The sequence below is a fragment of the Mus pahari genome, chromosome 9 (assembly GCF_900095145.1).
Source record: "Mus pahari chromosome 9, PAHARI_EIJ_v1.1, whole genome shotgun sequence".
In the NCBI taxonomy this organism is placed as follows: Eukaryota; Metazoa; Chordata; class Mammalia; order Rodentia; family Muridae; genus Mus; species Mus pahari.
The window spans coordinates 40,342,258-40,360,468 of record NC_034598.1 but is presented as its reverse complement, the minus strand read 5'-3'; the positions used below and the strand labels follow the sequence as shown (position 1 = coordinate 40,360,468).

Sequence of the window (18,211 nt, the reverse complement as noted above, 5' to 3'; positions counted from 1 at the left end):
CAAACAAAAAAAACTTAAAAAAAAAAAAAAAGAAAGTCCCTCTCCTGGGGCTGGAGAGATGGCTCAGTGGGTAAGAGCACCCGACTGCTCTTCCAAAGGTCCGGAGTTCAAATCCCAGCAACCACATGGTGGCTCATAACCATCCGTAACAAGATCTGACGCCCTCTTCTGGAGTGTCCTACAGTGTACTTACATATATAAATAAATAAATCTTTAAAAAGAACAGAAAAGAAAGTCCCTCTCCCGGGTTCACCTCCCTACAGCCCCAAGACTGGGCCTACATTGTCCATAGAGACATAAGGAAAGAGCTTCCTCCCAGGCCGGCACTGAGGAAGGGACAGGGAGACAAGCCAGAGGTCTTTACTGAGGCCCTGCTAGTATGGGTGGATATCTCCAAGAGAAGGAGCTGGACTCTCAACTGTGTGTCAGTTGTGTTCTGGTAGAATGTCCAGATGAAGTGTCACACCTATGGGGCTGAATTGACTAGCATGGGTCAGTGTAGTACCCCCATTGACCTTCCTCACTTAGCCTTTGTCTTCACAGGCCTCAGGAGATGCGCCCACTACCCCCAAGCACCCCAAGGACAGCAGAGAGAATTTCTTCCCTGCAACAGTGGTCCCCACGGTACCTGACCCCACAGCACCTGATGCTCTCCAGAGGCCCAGTGACTCCCACCTCAAGCCTGTACTGGCTACCGTCATCACCTGCCCTCCCTCAGCTTCAGCCTCTACCCCAGATCTGTCCACCGATCCTGGAATTCCCCGGCCACACAGGCCAGAGGCTACCCCCAGCAGGGCCCCTCTGAGTCCTGGTAAGTGCCACCTCGGTTCACCTGGAGCTTCCCCTCTGCCAGCTGCCACAAATCCTTCCCCTATGGAATTGGCAAAGAAGCATATGGGGTGCCCTCCATCACCCCCAGGCTAACCCTGGGGTTATTGGCTGCTAGTCCAGGTCACAGTTGCTAGCAGCATTGGTGGTTCTTGCCCCTGTGCCTGTTCTGCCCCAGCAGAGCCCCAAAATAGGAAGGTTGGCTTTATCAGTAGTAGAAAGGAAGCCAGTGCAGACCAGGCTGCTATGGAAGGCTCTGGCCTTCGCAGTCTTTGAGGCCCCAGGTAGTGTCCAGGACCAGACATGTCCCCACTTGTGGCATGACAAGTTGAAGGTAGAGCCAGGTCAATGGATCTGTGAAGAAATGCAGGATGTGATGGAGGTGCACAGGCTGGTCAGTCAGGTGGAAACCCTCATTCCTTCTGAAAATCAGGAGCCACCAGGCAGGGTGGGCAGCATGGCAGGCAGGACGTGTTCTGGAACCTTCCTAGGGAGAAGGCGGCGGCCTCAGTGGGCAAGGCGCTGCCCTCTTCACTACTGCAGCTCTGGCTCTGTGATTGATGGGTCTGACTGCCCACCCCCAGGCATGCTCCCTGTGGACCATGGGCTAGGACAGGGACTGACATAACAAAGGTGTTCCCTAACTAGCTCACGTGTCCAGCAGAGACCAGTCTTCCACCCTTCCTTCTCTCACCCTGGTTCAGGCCCTGCTCTGTGGCCTATGCTCCCTAGTCGCATGGTCACCTGCCCAATCCGCAGCCATCTGTTAGGGTTTGCCTGTCCTCCCAGCCACACTGAGAGCTGCCACCTTCAGCCATGGCACCTTGCTGTGTCTTCCATTTCATCTGCACAGTGGGACAGCCAGCCCCTAGCCCTGCTGCCTGATTGGAGGCTGGGTTGGAAGCGCCCCCCAGCTCCTCCCGGAGGCTCCATGGCAGGCACTGGGGTTTTCATCAGATGCTCTCCCCAGGTTACCTTGAGGGCTGTGCCAGGTCAGGGACCCAGGCACTCACCATTTGTTCCAGAGGAGCCTCTGAAGGCCACAGGACAAGGCAGTTGGCAGTTGGGCTCAGGTGGGCATGCACAAAGCTCTGGGTGCCACCCTCAGCTGCCCAAAACACTTCTATCTCCTCACACCATAGGGTTTGGACTCACGGTAGCAGATAAGCTCAGAGTACAGGGTCAGAGCCAGAGCAACTTAGTGGCTGTCAGGGGTCACACAGGCCCACGCCTCAGGTTGCCTTACCCTCTGCTTATCTAGATCCTAGACTAACAATGGCTGGCAGCATGGAGCCTGTCGGGAGTCTCCCATTTGCGGGGTAGAAAGGAATGAGGGTTTCCACCTGACTGACCAGTCTGTGCACCTCCATCCCACCCTGCATTTTGGCACAGATCCATTGAGCTGGTCTCCCTTCAGCTTGTCATGCCTACAGTGCCATGACACCCACCAGGCTGCCTTCCCTGGGTCTTGACCCAAGGCCATACCCATGTGCCCCACGACCTTGGGGAATCTGAGGACTGGGGTGCCAGGGTCAGTGTTCTAAGTGGGATGTTCCTAGTTGATGGTCTCCTGTGCAGTAGAGTTGAAGTCATTAGCTGATCTCCTGAGTGGGTGACAGCCTGTCTGTCTTGATCGGGCCTCTGCCTGGTTCTGTTGATGTCGCTGTCTGACACAGCAGGTAAGCAGCTGCACCGTTTTTGAACACTGGCTGGCAGGCTGCCTCCAAGCAAGCAGAATCCTACAATTCATATCTTATTTCTGGGGGAAGAGCACCTCCTCTGTACGTATATTCCACGGTAGCACTCTAGCACATGTGGATAGGGACAGCCCTTAGCAAGAACTTGGTTGGGCCTGGCCAGGAGGCCTGGGCACACCCATCCCCTGACCAGCCTGCCTTTCAGATCAGACCAGCACATGTTTGTGGGGATTTTCCATGATCACCAGAGCTCTCTGGGGTGATACGGGGACCAGTTTGGAACAGCTATGTCTGTAGGGCCCACATCCTGCATCTCTTGAACTAGTCGAACTCTCATGGAAAGAATGCCTCACCAGTTCCTAGATTGCCCAGCTATGATAGGCTAGTGTAGCAGAGTGGCTGGGTCTGCTGTTCCTGTTAATGGTACAGCCTGCTTACAGAGGCCCTTGACAGACGTATGTGGGGGACTTTAATAGCAAGAAGTTAGAACGTAGGGCCAAGTGAAGACTGAGCCACTTGGGAGCACAGATGCCTACCCGACAGCCTCCCAAGGAGCATTCCACACTGGCCAGTGCAGTGACCTAGCCCTGGCTTAGACTGCCTGCTGCGCCTACCCATGGAGTCCCAGCCTGTGCCCAGCCCCCACCACCTTAGTGAAGCAGAGTCCCTTTTTCCTGAAGCTGTCATGTGAAGAAAATAGGACAGCAAGTAGAAACAGAATGGAGGGGCCACAATGTCAGCTTGGTCCAGGTCCTGAGAGTCCAGGGGAGTCTGAGCCAAGCCCCAAGCCTCCCGGGACAACCCCCACAGACCTGGTGCCAGGCTTTAAATCTACTCCAGAGAAGAGGAATGGTTTCTCATAATGGCGTTCTGAGCGGCCAGCCTAGCCCTAGTGAGGGAAGAGGTGCCCTGGCTGTGAGTATCTTCCCCATGTCCGCGTCTCCGCGGACCCCCTCAGTACCCTCCTCCTGATGCTTTTAGGAAGGAAGCCTGGGCTCCACACGGTCCTGAAGCAGGCTGTGGGACCCCGTGACCAGCGTTTGGTTTGGTTTGGTTTGGTTTCCCTTTGTAGCCCTGGCTGTCCTCACTCACTTTGTGGGTAGACTGGTCTCAAACTCAGAGCTCTGCCTGCCTCTGCCTCCCAAGTGCTGGGATTAAATGCCTCTGCCACCATCTGGCCAGTTTTGTTTGTTTGTTTTTCGGGTATTTGGAAAAAAAATCTCAGCAGTGTTTGCTGTTACAGTTGAAGACCATGAATAGTAAACAAGTAAGGGGGCACTTTGGCCGCCTGGGGCTGCTGCTGCAGGGAAGGCAGCCACCTGACACCCATCCTGCCCAGAGTGCACCTTGGCCTACCTCAGGGAAGTCAGCCATATTGATCCAGATCGTCTAGAAAGACAGTGCCCTTGGGAAGTTTTGTTTGATTTGGCTTTTTGAGTAGGGTCTCAAGTCCAGGCTGGCCTCGAGCTAGTTACAGCCATCCTTGTCTCTGCCCCCAACTCAAAGTCAGACATTTGTTCTGCCTGTGTGTCCTAACTCCACCTCTGCCACTCAGGAAACCCCTGTTAAGCCAGCCAGCGGCATCAGGTGGAGTGCTGCCCTCTGTGGGTGGGTATGGCCTTAAGTCAGGGCCCAGGGAAGGCAGTTTGGTTGGTGTATATCTCGATTTCCACCCTGCAATTGGGAGGTGGTGCTAAGAATGCCGCAGGACAATCCTGAGGTGCTCCACGCTGCCAGCCATTGTTTGTCTATGACCCAGACTGCCAGGCAGTGAAGACAAAAGAGGGAGTGGCTCAGGTCAGGTGAGATACGGTCTTCTCCAAGTTGGGTGTGGTAGGACCTACCTTCCTCCGGAGCCGACACTGGGTAACCTCATGATTTTCTCCTGAGATCCATAGCAAGAACTCCTCCTTAAATAAAGAGATAGAAAAGTGGCAGCTCAGGTGGGACAGTTCCATGACACTCAGGGTCCTGCCTTTTCCCTGCTGGAGGAGGGGTGGCTGTCCCTGGCAGGGGCAGGGTGGGCTGAATGAGTGGGGAGGTAGAAGAGAGATCCTAACTGGGAAGGCAGGGACAGCTGTGTCCCTAGTTCCATCCAACCACACTGTGATCAGTTCCAAGGCCCTGCCTTGTGCTCAGCAGGAAGATATGGTACCCTTGTGTTCTCTGCCTACTTTGGTCTTAGTTGACAGCTTTGGTGGTTTTTATTCTGATTGTAATCACCATTCCTGTGAGCAGGAGGAGGGATAGGGACCCTCACACATTAGCCCACTCCTGACAGCCATGGTAATATCTTACCTAGGTCCAAGAGCTGTGTCCCATGAGCAGCTTAGAACACAGACTCGCTCTCTGGCCAGGCGGGACCCTCAAAACTCTAGCCAGGTTTCCCACAGATTGTCCTTCAGGACAGAAGGGCATGGTACCACCTCATGGAGACCAAAAAGGGCTCTGATTATGGCCCTGACTATGTCAGGTCCCACTGTACACACACAGACACAGTCTATTTAAGGTGTGATAACAATTCTTGAAATGACCTGTCTGTGCTTTGCTTGTCCCTGGCCCCTGTGGAGCGCCACATTCCCCTGTCATAGGGTCCTAGGGCATAGTCAGGGCCTGCAAGGCCTGGCACAAAAACATGGATCCCAGGGATGGGGGGAGGGTGGCTTGCTCCAGGGAATGGGAGTGTTACCTGTCATTGGCCTGTGTCTCCATAGAGGGAGAAGAGGTGTCAGGAGTGACAGAGGGCATCAGCTTTCTACCCCAAGAACCACGGCACAGTCACCAGATGAAAATGGCTGCCACAGGTCCCCTGGCTGAGCAGCACTGCTGGCCAGTGGAGGCTGCTTGCCAGACAGGAGCTGAGCCCACCTGCAGCCAAGGTAAGGCCAGTTAGGAGCAGCCCCACACCAGCTCCCGCTAGGCTGCACACAGACAACAGCCATGGGTGTCTGACTGAGGACAGACAGATGTACGGAGCACAGGAGGGAATGAGGACAGTCCTGACTGGAGTCTGTCTGAGGCCATCAGCAGGACCCACAGCCTCCTTTCACCCCCAGCTCCACAGAAGGGTCCTACTGGGCAGTGTCTTTCTTGGCCTGTAGAACTACAGAGCCCAGGGGAGTACTATGTTGGTAAGAGTCTGTGCCCCCTCACTGAGGTGTCCCTGTGGGCACTGAGGGAGCACAAACATACCCTCCCTTATTCCTTCCAGCCCCTCTACCAGTTAGGCCCCTCGAGACCTCTTGGCCAGGTCTCCCACAGACCACTCAAGAGGGAAGGACATGGCGCCAGCTCACAAAGACCAGGCAGGCCCTGGATAAGCTCCCACTCCTTTTAAAGAGATGAGGCTGAAAGAATGTGGAGCCATGCCAGGACAGCTAGGCTGCTCCCAGGTCCTGCAGCTCCCAGCAGCTGCCAGGTTCCAGATCTGCACTCTGCCATAGCCCGGACTGCCTCTGGCCTCCAGGAGATACAGAGTGGACTAGGGCCAGCCTGTAACCCCTGCTTGGGAGGGAATGGTTCAGAAGATATAAGGTTTGTGTTGTTTCGGTGCTGGGGACCTTTCAGAATCCCTGAGAAATCTCAGAAGAGCCACTAGAGTCCACCGATGCTCCCGTGTTGTGCCTACCTACAGATATAAGCCTGGCATTCCAAGGGCTGCAACAGAGATGAGACTGAGACCCTGACAGTCAACCTAGGCAGGCCAGAAAGGCATCCATGATGTGGGCCCTCTTGACGTCCTGTAGAAGAATCTGAGTTCTTAGCAGAGAAGACAGGCAAACTAAGGAGGCCAAGGGAACTTAAACTCAGGTCTCTCAACAGCCTCCAGCACTAAGGTCCCCAGCAGTGGAAGTATCCAGACGGCTGAGAGCCATCAAGGCAAAACTGAGTCCAGCAGGGCCAAATCCCGCCTCCTGCCCAACATGCCAAAGCTGGTGATCCCCTCGGCCACCACCAAGTTCCCTCCTGAGATCACCGTCACACCACCTACCCCTACCCTGCTTTCCCCCAAAGGCAGCATCTCGGAGGAGACCAAGCAGAAGCTGAAGGTGACTGTGGGTACCAGGAAAGGGGCTTGAGTTACTGGGAGACATGGAAGGGCCCAGGTTACTGCGTGCCCTGGGTGAGAGTTTGGGTTAATGTCAAGAGGTTCAGAGTAAGGCCAGTCACTCCTGACCATGTCCTTCTCTGTGTGCAGTCAGCCATCCTGTCCGCCCAATCCGCCGCCAATGTGAGGAAGGAGAGCCTGTGCCAGCCAGCCCTGGAGGTTCTGGAGACGTCCAGCCAGGAGTCCTCGCTGGAGAGTGAGACGGATGAGGATGACGACTTTATGGACGTATGAGGGAGTCTACCCAGAGGCCTGCAGCCATAGCAGGGCAACAACAAGGCCTGGGACCCCTTTGTCCAGGCCCGGGCAAGACCAAAAGCCTATGTGAGGTATCGTGTCCTGTGGTCTCCTAGGCCTGCCCAGCCCCCTTTGCAGCACCCTGCCCGGGTTCAGGCTGTCCACACGTTGTGCTGGTTCAGAGGCAGATAAGGCCTGTCTTAGGCACACGCACTGGCTGTGGTCTGTGCAGTAGGAATGGCACTTCCTTTTGTAATGAAATACTGACTTTCTTTCCAAGCCCATGTCCGGCTGACCAGGCCCACAGCTGAGTGCTATCATTAGGAGCCCAGCCCAGCCCACCCCCTTTTTTTGTTGTTGTTGCTTCTTTTTCTAATAAAGGTGGAAAATAGTCTCTGCCTCTTTGCTTATGGGGGGATATTCACTGTGCAGGGATGTGTTCCCTGACCCCAGGGAATACTATTCAGAATTCCCTGGACTCCACTGGGTAAGGATGGACCCCTATCTGAGAGGACATTGGGTTTCCTAGAGCTCCTGTACCGTTGTGGGAAGTCACAAAGAAAGCAGAGCCTAGGTGATGCTGGGGAGTTAGCCAAGGGCACCATGGGGAAGAGCAGCCCAGGAGGGAGACTTACTGCGTCATAGATCCTCCCCACAGGACCAGCTACGCTAGTGTGGCACCCAGGACAGAATGCATGTCGGCTGCTGGCTTAAAAGGAACATTGAGGCACTGGAGAGTTGGCTCAGTCCTTAAGGGCACGCGATGCTCTGATCCCCTGCACACACGCACGCACTGCAATCCACATCCAGCTCTCAACTCCAGTTCCAGGAGAGCCAATGTTCCCTTCTGGCCTTTGCAGGTGCTGCAACACATGTAGTGTACAGACAGACAGCAAAATAAAAACGTAAGATTTGAGGAGAAGCCAAATTGAAGCCCTAGAAGATCGTGCTGTATAGCCTGGATCGGCCAGGCCAGCCCTGCCTGAGCATCCTGAGTGAGGTTAAGGCACACTCAACTAAAACAGAATCACAGCCCTGCCCTTCCTGGGCTCCACACCATTTATCTTGGAGATACTTGAGTCCTAGCACCTCATACCTGCCTGCCATGACCGTGGTCACCCACAGCACTTCAGAGCCCCATTTATCTCTCCTTGCAAACTAGACCAGAATGGACACAGGTCTCAAGTCCATACCCCTTTGTGCCGCCATAAACTGAGCCCTCAACGGAGAAGAAAGAATCCATTGACTAGACCTAATAATCCAAGGCCATGGATTGGAATCGTGGCAACCCAGGATGGGTCCTCACTAGGCCAACCATCTGGACAGCCAAGACACTGGGGACAGCAGTCACTTAGTCATACTCCTCTGCTTACCCATGCCTCTCTTGGTAGGGAGTCCCCTCAACCCTGGGCCTGGGTTGTTAGCATCGACTGTTCCCACCACAGGACCTCAGTGTGTGCACAAAAGCACCCATCTGGAGGCCCTTGTGGCTTAGTAGATTTTCTTTCCCCTGGAAGGTGGTGACTTCTCAACGCCTATGGGGTTGCAGGTATAATAGGGACAGGGTTACCTTAGGAGTAGTTGGTTCCCACTCCTACACCTCAGGTTTCCTCAGACACTCATGGGAGACACGGTCATCTCCAGCCCCGACTAGTTCTGGGTAGTCACACTAAGCGAGAGGGGACCAGGCCCACAGAACAGTAGGCTGGCTAAGACCCAGGACCAGAGGAGAATCACAGATCAGGTGGCTTCGGTTCACAAGCCAGCCACCCGAGCTCCTCCTCCACCGTGAGGCTAGCCAGTGTGTCTGCACTGAAACACTACAGCTCCCCTGTCCTGATGTCTAGCCCAGGTGACAATCCCTGAATGAGAGTCCCAGCTTTGGCGTCCTTCATGAGTCACCTTGGTATCAAGGTCTCCCAGAAGCCGAAGGTCTCCACCAGGCTCCTTCCTCCTGTGCAGAAGCTTGGAGAGAGAACCCTTAACAGGATCTGCTAGCTCCCCAACTGACAACACTGGAGTTAGGCTCGCCTCAGCCCTGGGCTCCTCAGTCTTGTCTTCGGTAGTGACTCTGAAGCTGGCTATTCATCAGAAATGACCAGGTCTCAAGTCCATGCCATGTGCTAACAATCCAAACAGATTAATCCTTGCTCCACCTCCGACTGTCAGACTGTGTGTGTTAGCAACACCCCTAGGGCAAGCAGAGGTCTAGGTCTGCCCTGAGGGGCCAGGACTTCACCACCCACCCAGCAGAAACCTCGCACACAAGGCCGGACTGTGACCCCAGGATCTGAGCTGTCTCAACATTGGGCTCGGCAGGTGCCAAAGGTCTTAGCATCTGGACTCTCCAGCCCCTCATTCTCACACGGGGTCCCAAGGCTGTGATGATGCGACAAGAATGTGCTAACTAGGCACATCGGGCTCTGCCAGTCTATCCGCACCTGTGGACTTTGAGAGAGGGGGGCGGGGAGGGCAGAGGAGGGGAGGAGTGATGCCGCAGAATGCTGGGCGGGGTCAGGAGGCGGGGTCTAGCCCGCCAGGCAAGAGCCTGCCCTGCAAATCTCTGAGCCACTGTGCTGCCTGCTGGTTGCAGACACAGGGAACACCATGAAGCTGGCCCTCCTGCCTTGGATTTTGACGCTGCTCTCGACAATCCCAGGCCCCGGGCTCACAGCAGGTATGCCCCCACTTTGTTTTTCTGACCCCTCCCTGTTCGTCTGCCTGATCAGCCAGGCTCTAAGCAGACACCCCTCTGGGCTCAGCTGTCTGTCCATCTAGCAGTCCATCTGTAACTGCACTGGGAAGTACTGGGGGGTTCCTGGATCTAGACACTTCTGGTGGAGATGGGAGGTCTGAACCAAGCTCATCCTGCACTCACATAAGGGCCTGGGAGGGAATCCCAGAAGACCAAAGTGTCTGCAGCCCAGACTCTGTGAACGGTGCAATCACACAGGGAACCCTGACCTCTCGTCTGTCCCTATGCTGGTCCTTCTCAGCGCAACCAAGAAAGTCTAGCAGGAAGATGAGCTTAGAGCCATGGCCACCACCCTTCTGGTACTTTATCTCATGGCATCTTGAAGCATCTTCCCACACCCTTCACAGTCATTAAACCTTAGCCAATAAATATTTATTGCTGCTCTGGAGTATAAGCTTAGTGAGGTGGTCTAATGGCTAAGATCACAGCCTGGCTCCTGGTGGATCTCCATCAAGGGTCTGGGGAAGGTGTGGTCTGGCCTGGGAACTCGTACCCTACCCCAGTCTCCACTTTTCAGCTCTAGGGCTGAAGTACAGCCCTGCCACAGGTCTCCAGAGCCCACAGAGGAAGTGGGCTGATCAGCCAGGCCTAGACAGGATATTCCGCAGTTTCTACAGGGTACTCCCAACTACACTGCGCTGGAACCCTCACTGGAATGTTCCCTCCTGTCCCCTAAAAAGGGAGTGTCCTGGCTGCCTTCTCAGAGGGTGAGGCTCTCCAAGACGCAACTGTGTCCCACCCCCAGAAAGAGAAGGGACAAGCTCAACCCAGATAACATTCCCTCCCAGGCCTTCAGTAGGACTCTTGGTGACTATGTGCCCTAGCCTCAGAAAGTGCGAGCACCCACAAAGCCACTCCATTACCTGTGCTAAAATGGAGCCCCGCCCACAGAGCCGGTGGCTTTCCACTGCACCATTTGATAGCCATAGCAACTCCTGGTCGGTCTAATGGACGCTTCTCACAGGCAGGCCCTGTTGGTCAGGCAGCTGACCCCGGGACACGGGGCTTTCTTCTCCAGGTGCCCAGGGAAGCTGCTCCCTGCGCTGCGGGGCACAGGATGGACTCTGTTCCTGTCACCCAACCTGCTCGGGCCTTGGTACCTGTTGTAAAGACTTTCTGAACTACTGCCTAGAGATTTCGCCCTCCTCAGGCTCCATGATGGGTGGCAAAGACTTTGTGGTGCAACATTTAAAGTGGACTGACTCTACTGATGGTGTCATTTGCAGGTGGGGGGAGGGGTGGGGACCTAAACAGCTGGGCCATTGGGGCTTCTACATGCTCAATCTCAAGCAGAGAGTGGGGGAGCTGGAGGTAGCACCCTGGGACCGAGGGCAGGCAGAAGAACACAGGCACACCTAGCCTAACCCGTTTCCATAGCGTTTGGCTCAGGCTGCCGCCACCATCTCTGTCCCTCAGGTTTAAGGAGGGTATTCAGACCCTTGGCTATGTCGACAGCTTCTATCAAGTGCACTGCATATCACCCTTGCTCTACGAAAGTGGCTATATTCCCTTCACCATATCGATGGACAATGGCCGCTCCTTCCCACGCGCAGGCACTTGGCTAGCTGGTGAGCTCTCTGTCAAGCCAGGCTAGGCTGTTAAATTCGTAGACTCCACCCTCCCTGGGCCCAGGTTCCCATCTGCAACCCAAGGCCAGGGGACTTTCCCCAACACTAATCCATGTGCCCCAGTCTGCTTACCTGTCGCTCTGGCTGAACCAGTCCTTTGGGCGAGGGTTGCTGTCACTTATTACACCACCCCTGGCATCTAGACCAGAGTCCCCAGCCCACATGGAGTTGGAGCCATGGGGGTCTGATTCAGACGCAGCCCCCTGATGGTTCCTCAGCAAGGGCCTGGGGAGGGGCCAGATGAGAGGCGTGATCTGTCCTAGGTCCTCAGTTCTGCAGGTCAGACCCTTTATCTTTCCCCGCCATGGTATCTTCCTTCCAAGAGACCCTGAGGGAGACCATCACCTGACTGCTGTCTGTGTGTCTCTTGGAGGTTCTCGGAACCCTCCAGGCCTCCTGGGCACCATTAAGTCTTCACTCATTCCTTACGGACTCGCCCCTCTGTCCAGCACATCCCTACAAAGTGTCTGAATCCGAGAAGAGCCAGCTGGTGAATGAGACCCGTTGGCAGTACTACGGCACTGCAGACACCGGGGGAAACCTCAGTCTCACCTGGGACACTTCAGCGCTGCCCACGCCGGCCGTCACCATTGAGCTGTGGGGCTATGAGGAGACAGGTGGGGCCTGCCAAGGGGTGGATGGAGGTGTCAGGAACTTTCAGACACTCAGATGTGAGAGGAGTCGTCTCAGGTGGGGATGGAGGAAGGGGTGTGGAGAAGAAGAAGAGATTTCAGTCTGGTGGTGGAGATCAAGGAGGGGTTTGCAGCTAGACGAAAACAGCAGCGACTTCTGGCATACATGATGGGCCCCAGAGACAGTGGGAGTGTTGGATGCTGTGACTATTAAATAGATGGTATATAGTGAAGACAGAAGCAGCCACATCAACCCCATCTCCTCTAAGCCCAACATGAAGCAGGGCCAGTGATTCAAGCATGTCCCCGCTGGTCACACAAGCCAGGGACCCTGCTTAAGCATCAGAACATGACAGCCCACGGGGGAGCATCTATTACTTTCTTTCCTCCATTCAGGCTATCAGTGACAGAGACTGAGGGAAGGGAGGGATCCTTGGAGGGTTGACCAAGGTTTCCTCTTCCCCCAGGAAAACCCTACTCTGGGAACTGGACCGCGAAGTGGTCCTATCTGTACCCTTTGGCTACAGACATCCCCAATATCGGCTTCTTTACTTTCATCCCCAAACCCGCATCACCTCAGTACCAGAGGTGGAAAGTGGGTGCTCTGAGGATCAGCAGCAGCAGGAACTATCCAGGACAGAAGTAAGGGCCTCAGCAGATGATGCAGTGGAATCACCTGCTGCGGGCTTGCAGAGCTTGCTGAAGAAGCCCCAGGGGTGTGGGTTGGGTGTTTAGCTGGCACATATCATTTCTACTGCAGTGATGTGCTGGCACTCTGGACCAACGATCATGCACTGGCCTGGCACCTGGGTGATGACTTCCGGGCAGACTCTGTAGCCTGGGCCCGAGCACAATGCCTGGCCTGGGAGGCATTGGAAGACCAACTACCCAACTTCCTGACGGAGCTGCCAGACTGCCCCTGCACCCTGGCCCAGGCCAGGGCTGATTCTGGCCGCTTCTTCGTAAGCCCCTGAACCCAGTAGGGCCCCAGAGAGCGGGTGGAGGACAGGAGGGGCCAATCTCCCTGACTGAGTTAGACAGAGGCCGGCCAGGAGGTAGGGTGGGGTTGAAAGATCTCCTGGGGTTGGTTCCCAGGGAGAACGAGGGAATGCAGAGCTCTGGTGACAGGCCCTGGATATTCTGCAGACTGACTATGGTTGTGACATTGAACATGGCAGCGTATGCACCTACCACCCAGGGGCTGTGCACTGTGTGCGCTCTGTGCAAGCCAGGTGAGCTACCCAATCAGAGATAAGGGATGGGCAGGGCTTGCGGGCAGCTGCAACAGTGGCCCTGACCTGCTCTTACCCTAGCCCCAGGTATGGCTCAGGCCAGCAATGCTGCTACACGGCAGCAGGGACACAGCTCCTGACCTCAGACTCGACAAGTGGCAGCACCCCTGACCGTGGCCACGACTGGGGCGCGCCCCCATACCGCACTCCTCCCCGCGTGCCCGGCATGTCTCATTGGCTCTATGACGTCATCAGCTTCTATTACTGCTGTCTTTGGGCTCCCGAGTGTCCCCGCTATATGAAGCGCCGGCCCTCCAGTGACTGCCGCAGCTACACACCCCCTCGCCTGGGTAGGTGCTGGCCTGGGTACCTCAACACAGAGGGAGGGTCTTGCCTGGGTGGGAAAGACCAAAGAAATCTACCTGATTCTCGGCTTTCGCTTCAGCCTCTGCCTTTGGGGACCCCCATTTTGTCACCTTCGATGGCATCAGCTTCTCGTTCAGCGGCAATGGCGAGTATGTGCTATTGGAGACCACCCTGACTGATCTGAGAGTGCAGGGCCGAGCCCAGCCTGGGAAAATGCCCAATGGTGAGGCAGGGTCGCATGGCCTCTACATTGGGGGGTGGCACTGCTGGGTCATCCAGGGTAGTAGACAAGAGCCCCATTGTGAACCCCCACCTAGGCACCCAGGCCCGTGGCACAGGGTTGACTGCAGTGGCCGTCCAAGAAGGTAACTCGGATGTGATAGAGGTGCGGTTAGCTGGCGGGTCTCAGGTCTTGGAAGTGTTGCTGAATCAGAAAAAGCTCAGTTTCACTGAACAAAATTGGATGGACCTGAAGGGTAAGTGGTGCAGCCAAGTATGGTCAGCAGGTTACCCGTGGCTTTCCCATTGTCCCTCGTCCTGGCTGTAGGCTGTGATAGACTCTGGCTCAAATACAAAGGCAGAAGTCAAGAACCACACGGCCAGGTTAGGCACCATCTGTGACTGTTTTAGGCCAATGAGGGCGGTTGCTCCACCTGAGGTCTGTTCGCATACCTTCACATCCACGGGAGTGCCTGTGTTAACCAGTAGGGCCTACACAGAGTCCTGGAAGGCCAAGGGCAAGCACAGCTAGTCCTCCACGTAGCCCAGAGAAGCCTAACGTCCACAGTGATGGGAGGTGCCAGCCGGGAGCCATAGCACAGCCTCCAACTCCCCTGACACCAGGCTGTATTGCTCCAGAGCTGAGCAATGAGATGGCTCCTGGTGGGAATGGGTGAGAACATCGTATGCAAAGACCCTCAGGAAGGGCCAGGCTGCTGTAGCTTCATCAGGGATTGACCCCTGACATTCAGGCTCAGCATGGAGGAGGAGGAATCCCTGCAGGGGATAGCCTTGAGCCCATCAGGGCGTCTGAATGCATGTAGATGTGAGTTGGGAGAGCTAGCACGGCACAGTCAGCAGACAGGTGTATCTTAGTTCCTAACATGTATATCCTCTACCCTCCCTCAGGGCTGTGTCAAGAGGTGGAGGGGCAGAACACAGGGCCCTAGAGAGTAACCCTAAGCCATCTCTACTTGTGGCTAGGCATGTTCCTGTCAGTGGCTGCTCAGGATAAGGTGTCCATCATGTTGTCATCGGGGGCTGGCCTCGAGGTCAGTGTCCAAGGTCCTTTCCTGAGTGTGAGCATCCTGTTGCCTGAGAAGTTTCTGACCCATACCCGTGGTCTCCTGGGGACACTCAACGATAATCCCAGGGATGACTTCACCCTGCGCAATGGGCAGGTCCTGCCCCTGAATGCCAGCGCTCAGCAGGTGTTCCAGTTTGGAGCCGACTGTGAGTGACCCAGGGTAGGGAGGGTGAGGAGGGATTGGGTCAGGGTGACACAGTGGGTTGAGGAGAGAAACATGTCTGTGGCGGGGAGCACAAGAGTGACACCTGTCTCCCCAGGGGCTGTTTCCAACACATCTTCCCTGTTTACCTATGACACTTGGCTTCTGGTCAACCAACCCAAGCATGACCCCAACTTCAGACCGCTCTTCCCTGATGAGACCACACTCAGCCCCAGCCAGACAGAAGATGTGGCCAGACTGTGTGAGGGCGACCATTTCTGCATCCTTGACGTGATGAGCACAGGAAGCCCGAGTGTGGGCAACGCCACCCGAATTGCCCACCAACTGCACCAGCACCGTCTGAAGAGCCTGCAGCCTGGTAGGGCGTGGGGAGGGGCTCAAGGGGTGGACCTCTCAGATCGCCTAGCCCCCCGTTCAGTGGCCAGCAGTTCAGGCCTGTCCTCTGCCCATATCCCAGTGGTATCCTGTGGCTGGCTACCCCCACCTGCGAACGGGCACAAGGAAGGTTTGAGGTACCTGGAGGGATCCGTTGTCCGATTCAGCTGCGACAATGGCTACAGCTTGGCGGGGCCGGAGAGTAGCACCTGTCAGGCTGATGGAAAGTGGTCTACGCCTACACCAGAGTGTCAGCCAGGTGAGCCGCCTCTCCCATCCTGCCTCTACACACCTGTGCCTTCCTGGCCTTTGTCACCACTTTCATCTCTCTCAGGGCGGAGCTACACGGTGCTACTGAGTATCATCTTCGGAGGCCTGGCCATAGTGGCGCTCATCTCTATCATCTATATGATGCTCCATCGCCGCAGGAAGAGCGACATGTAAGACCGTACCTGTGTGAGGACATCACTCAAGAACCCCCACCCCTGCCACCCCCATCCCTGTCGCTCTTCAGCTTTCTTAGGACCTAAGAGCGGCTGGCAGGAGTCCGGTGCCACGTGAAACCCATCTCTGTTTTAGGACCATGTGGAGCTCACAGCCCTGAGACCAGAGCACTCTTGGCTGACAGCATCGGGCCATGTGCTCGTCAAGACCCAGCCTCCCCGGGAGAAGTGCAAAGAACGTGTACCCTAGTCCTATGAATGCCATATCTAGTATCCATAGTAACACTATGGATCCAATACCTGTCCTAGCCTGTCCTTCTGACTGAGACATGATACCAGATAGTCTTAACTCCCGAACCCTGCCCCCAACACTTCTCCATCAGTAACCTGCACTTCCTTTGTCTATTGCTCATGGCTCTAACTTCTCAGACTTAAGGGATGGCCTTCTTGTCCATCCTAGAACTGGAGTACCTATGACCCAAGCCCTGCATTGGAAGCTCACATTTCAGTCCCTCACTCCCCAGAGCCTGATAAACTGAAACCTGGTGCCTGCCCTCCTGTGAGGGCCCCCAGAGCTAAGCTGCCTTGATTTCTGCCCCATGGCCCAACTTGAGAGCTCAGGTTGGTTCAGTCCCACAGTGAATCGTGGCCTCGGGGCCTGAGCAGGGAGAAAGAACTGTCTAGCAGAGAAGAGACCTCTTTTGTACCCCAGGCTTCCACTCTTACTTCTTCTCTAACATACTCAGGAACTCCCTTCCATCCCCATACAAGAAAACAAGCTCATGTTACATCTTTCCTGGTTCCTGTCTGTGTTTTCCCAAGGTTCCATAATTGTCCGTGAGATCACCCACTAATAGCATCAGAGTTTGAGCCCCGCCTGCTTCCTGCTTCCTCTGCTCCTGCTTCCTGTGGCATAGTCTCTCCCGAGCTTTTCCACGGACAGGGTGGGATTAAGAGGAATGGTGGTACCCAATGGGAAGGCTCAATAGCTCATGAGATGAAAGAGGCAGGTGCCCTCTGGCTAATACCACCTCCTCCCCAGACCCGGTGACACTTGTTCAATTGTTGATGAGCTGCTGGGCTGCTCGCAGGAAAGGCAGCATCCCACTCTGGTGTTCTCAGAGAAAAACATACCTTGTACAAGCCTGGCTTGGGCTCCAAACCCTGCCCAGATGCTGCCACTTCTCAGATAGGCACAGAATTAAACCTCATTTATTTGACCTAGATCGACTCTCTTGGAAGCACAGATCAGTACGCAGCAGAAAGACCAGCGGGGCCCAAGGCCCCTGAATGAGGGCTATGAAGGGCCTAGGCAGAGTAGGGTAGGGTCAGAATTGTTTTCTTATATCTCAGACAGAGAGTGTGGTAGAGCTCCACCTACCGAATCCCGGTAAGGAAGTTTCCATAGGACTTATTGTGTTCTGCAATTTCAGGAGTAGGCACGCGGGGGCAGAAGAGCGCAGGAACAGGGAATCCTAGTGACCGTAGAAGTGCCAGATCCTAAGTGGTTGGGAATGATAGCCCTTGCCCGTTTGGCCACACCCACGGCCAAGGTTTCTGCACAACCCACACCCCACACCCCCCAGACTCAGAAGTCTCAGAAAGGTTGTACGGGTTTGTCCAGCTGAACAAGAGTCCAGATTTCTCTGATTTAACTTTACCCCTAGCCAGAAGTCCTGGCAAGAAATGGAAGAGCTGAGCAGCAGGAGTAGGTCCCTCCGAGGGTTTCCAGAAAGAACTGAATGAAGGGGCACATTATGTGTAAACGACTGGGAACTACCGGCTTAAAGGATGGAGCACCCAGGATGCTAGATGAGGGGACGGCCTCATTGGTTCTGACATCCCAATCCCCGCCCCTGTCCCCGCTCCGCCCCCATAGCCTTGCTTCTTATTTTTCTTTAGGTTTGCAGCTCAGGATAGGGTAGGACTGAGGGTTTGGGTTTTTTTTTTTTTTTTTTGGTCTTGGCTGTTTGGTACTTTCCTCTCAGATGAGGTAAAGCAAGGCTTGTGTCCTACTGCTTGAGTCCCCAGAGGTTCCCTGAGCCAAGTTAAGCCAGGCCAGATGCTCGACAGTGAGTGGGAAGCTAGCTTCTTAGACGGGGCCTGGACATGTGAGATCAGGGCGAGCCGCTGCAGGTCAGAATAGCCTAGCTGACTACACCAGGACCACAGGGGTTCCAAGCTGAGAATGGCAGCAGGCCTGTAGCTTAGCTACTCAGGAGGTTGAAACAGGAGGATTGCTTTAACCTATTAAGTATGGGGCTGGGCTGGTGAGATGGCTCAGCGAGTAAGAGCACCGACTGCTCTTCTGAAGGTCCTGAGTTCAAATCCCAGCAACCACATGGTGGCTCACAACCATCTGTAACGAGATCTGATGCCCTCTTCTGGAGTGTCTGAAGACAGCTACAGTGTACTTACATATAATTAATAAATAAATCTTT

At 55.1% G+C, this 18,211-nt stretch overlaps 2 protein-coding genes across 4 annotated transcripts in view; both read left to right on the top strand.

Annotated features, from left to right (window-relative positions):
* Positions 1-7,245, top strand: part of Cabin1 (calcineurin binding protein 1) — a 110,091-nt gene extending 102,846 nt beyond the window's left edge. For all 3 annotated transcript variants that reach the window (XM_029542698.1, XM_021204736.2, XM_029542697.1), the window contains exons 34-37: positions 544-811; positions 5,240-5,404; positions 6,348-6,574; positions 6,724-7,245. In XM_029542698.1, the coding sequence (XP_029398558.1) occupies positions 544-811; positions 5,240-5,404; positions 6,348-6,574; positions 6,724-6,867 (804 nt within the window). In that variant the 3' untranslated portion in view covers positions 6,868-7,245. The remainder of the gene's footprint in view (positions 1-543; positions 812-5,239; positions 5,405-6,347; positions 6,575-6,723) is intronic.
* Positions 7,246-9,418: 2,173 nt separating this feature from the next.
* Positions 9,419-16,640, top strand: Susd2 (sushi domain containing 2). The gene is made up of 15 exons (XM_021205225.1): positions 9,419-9,547; positions 10,644-10,851; positions 11,042-11,193; positions 11,703-11,870; positions 12,353-12,527; positions 12,646-12,847; positions 13,032-13,117; positions 13,199-13,467; positions 13,563-13,706; positions 13,801-13,959; positions 14,687-14,935; positions 15,050-15,310; positions 15,410-15,586; positions 15,662-15,767; positions 15,907-16,640. The coding sequence occupies exons 1-15, from the start codon at positions 9,478-9,480 to the stop codon at positions 15,929-15,931; spliced, it is 2,451 nt and encodes an 816-aa protein (XP_021060884.1). The 5' UTR covers positions 9,419-9,477; the 3' UTR covers positions 15,932-16,640.
* The last annotated feature ends 1,571 nt before the right edge of the window (positions 16,641-18,211 follow it).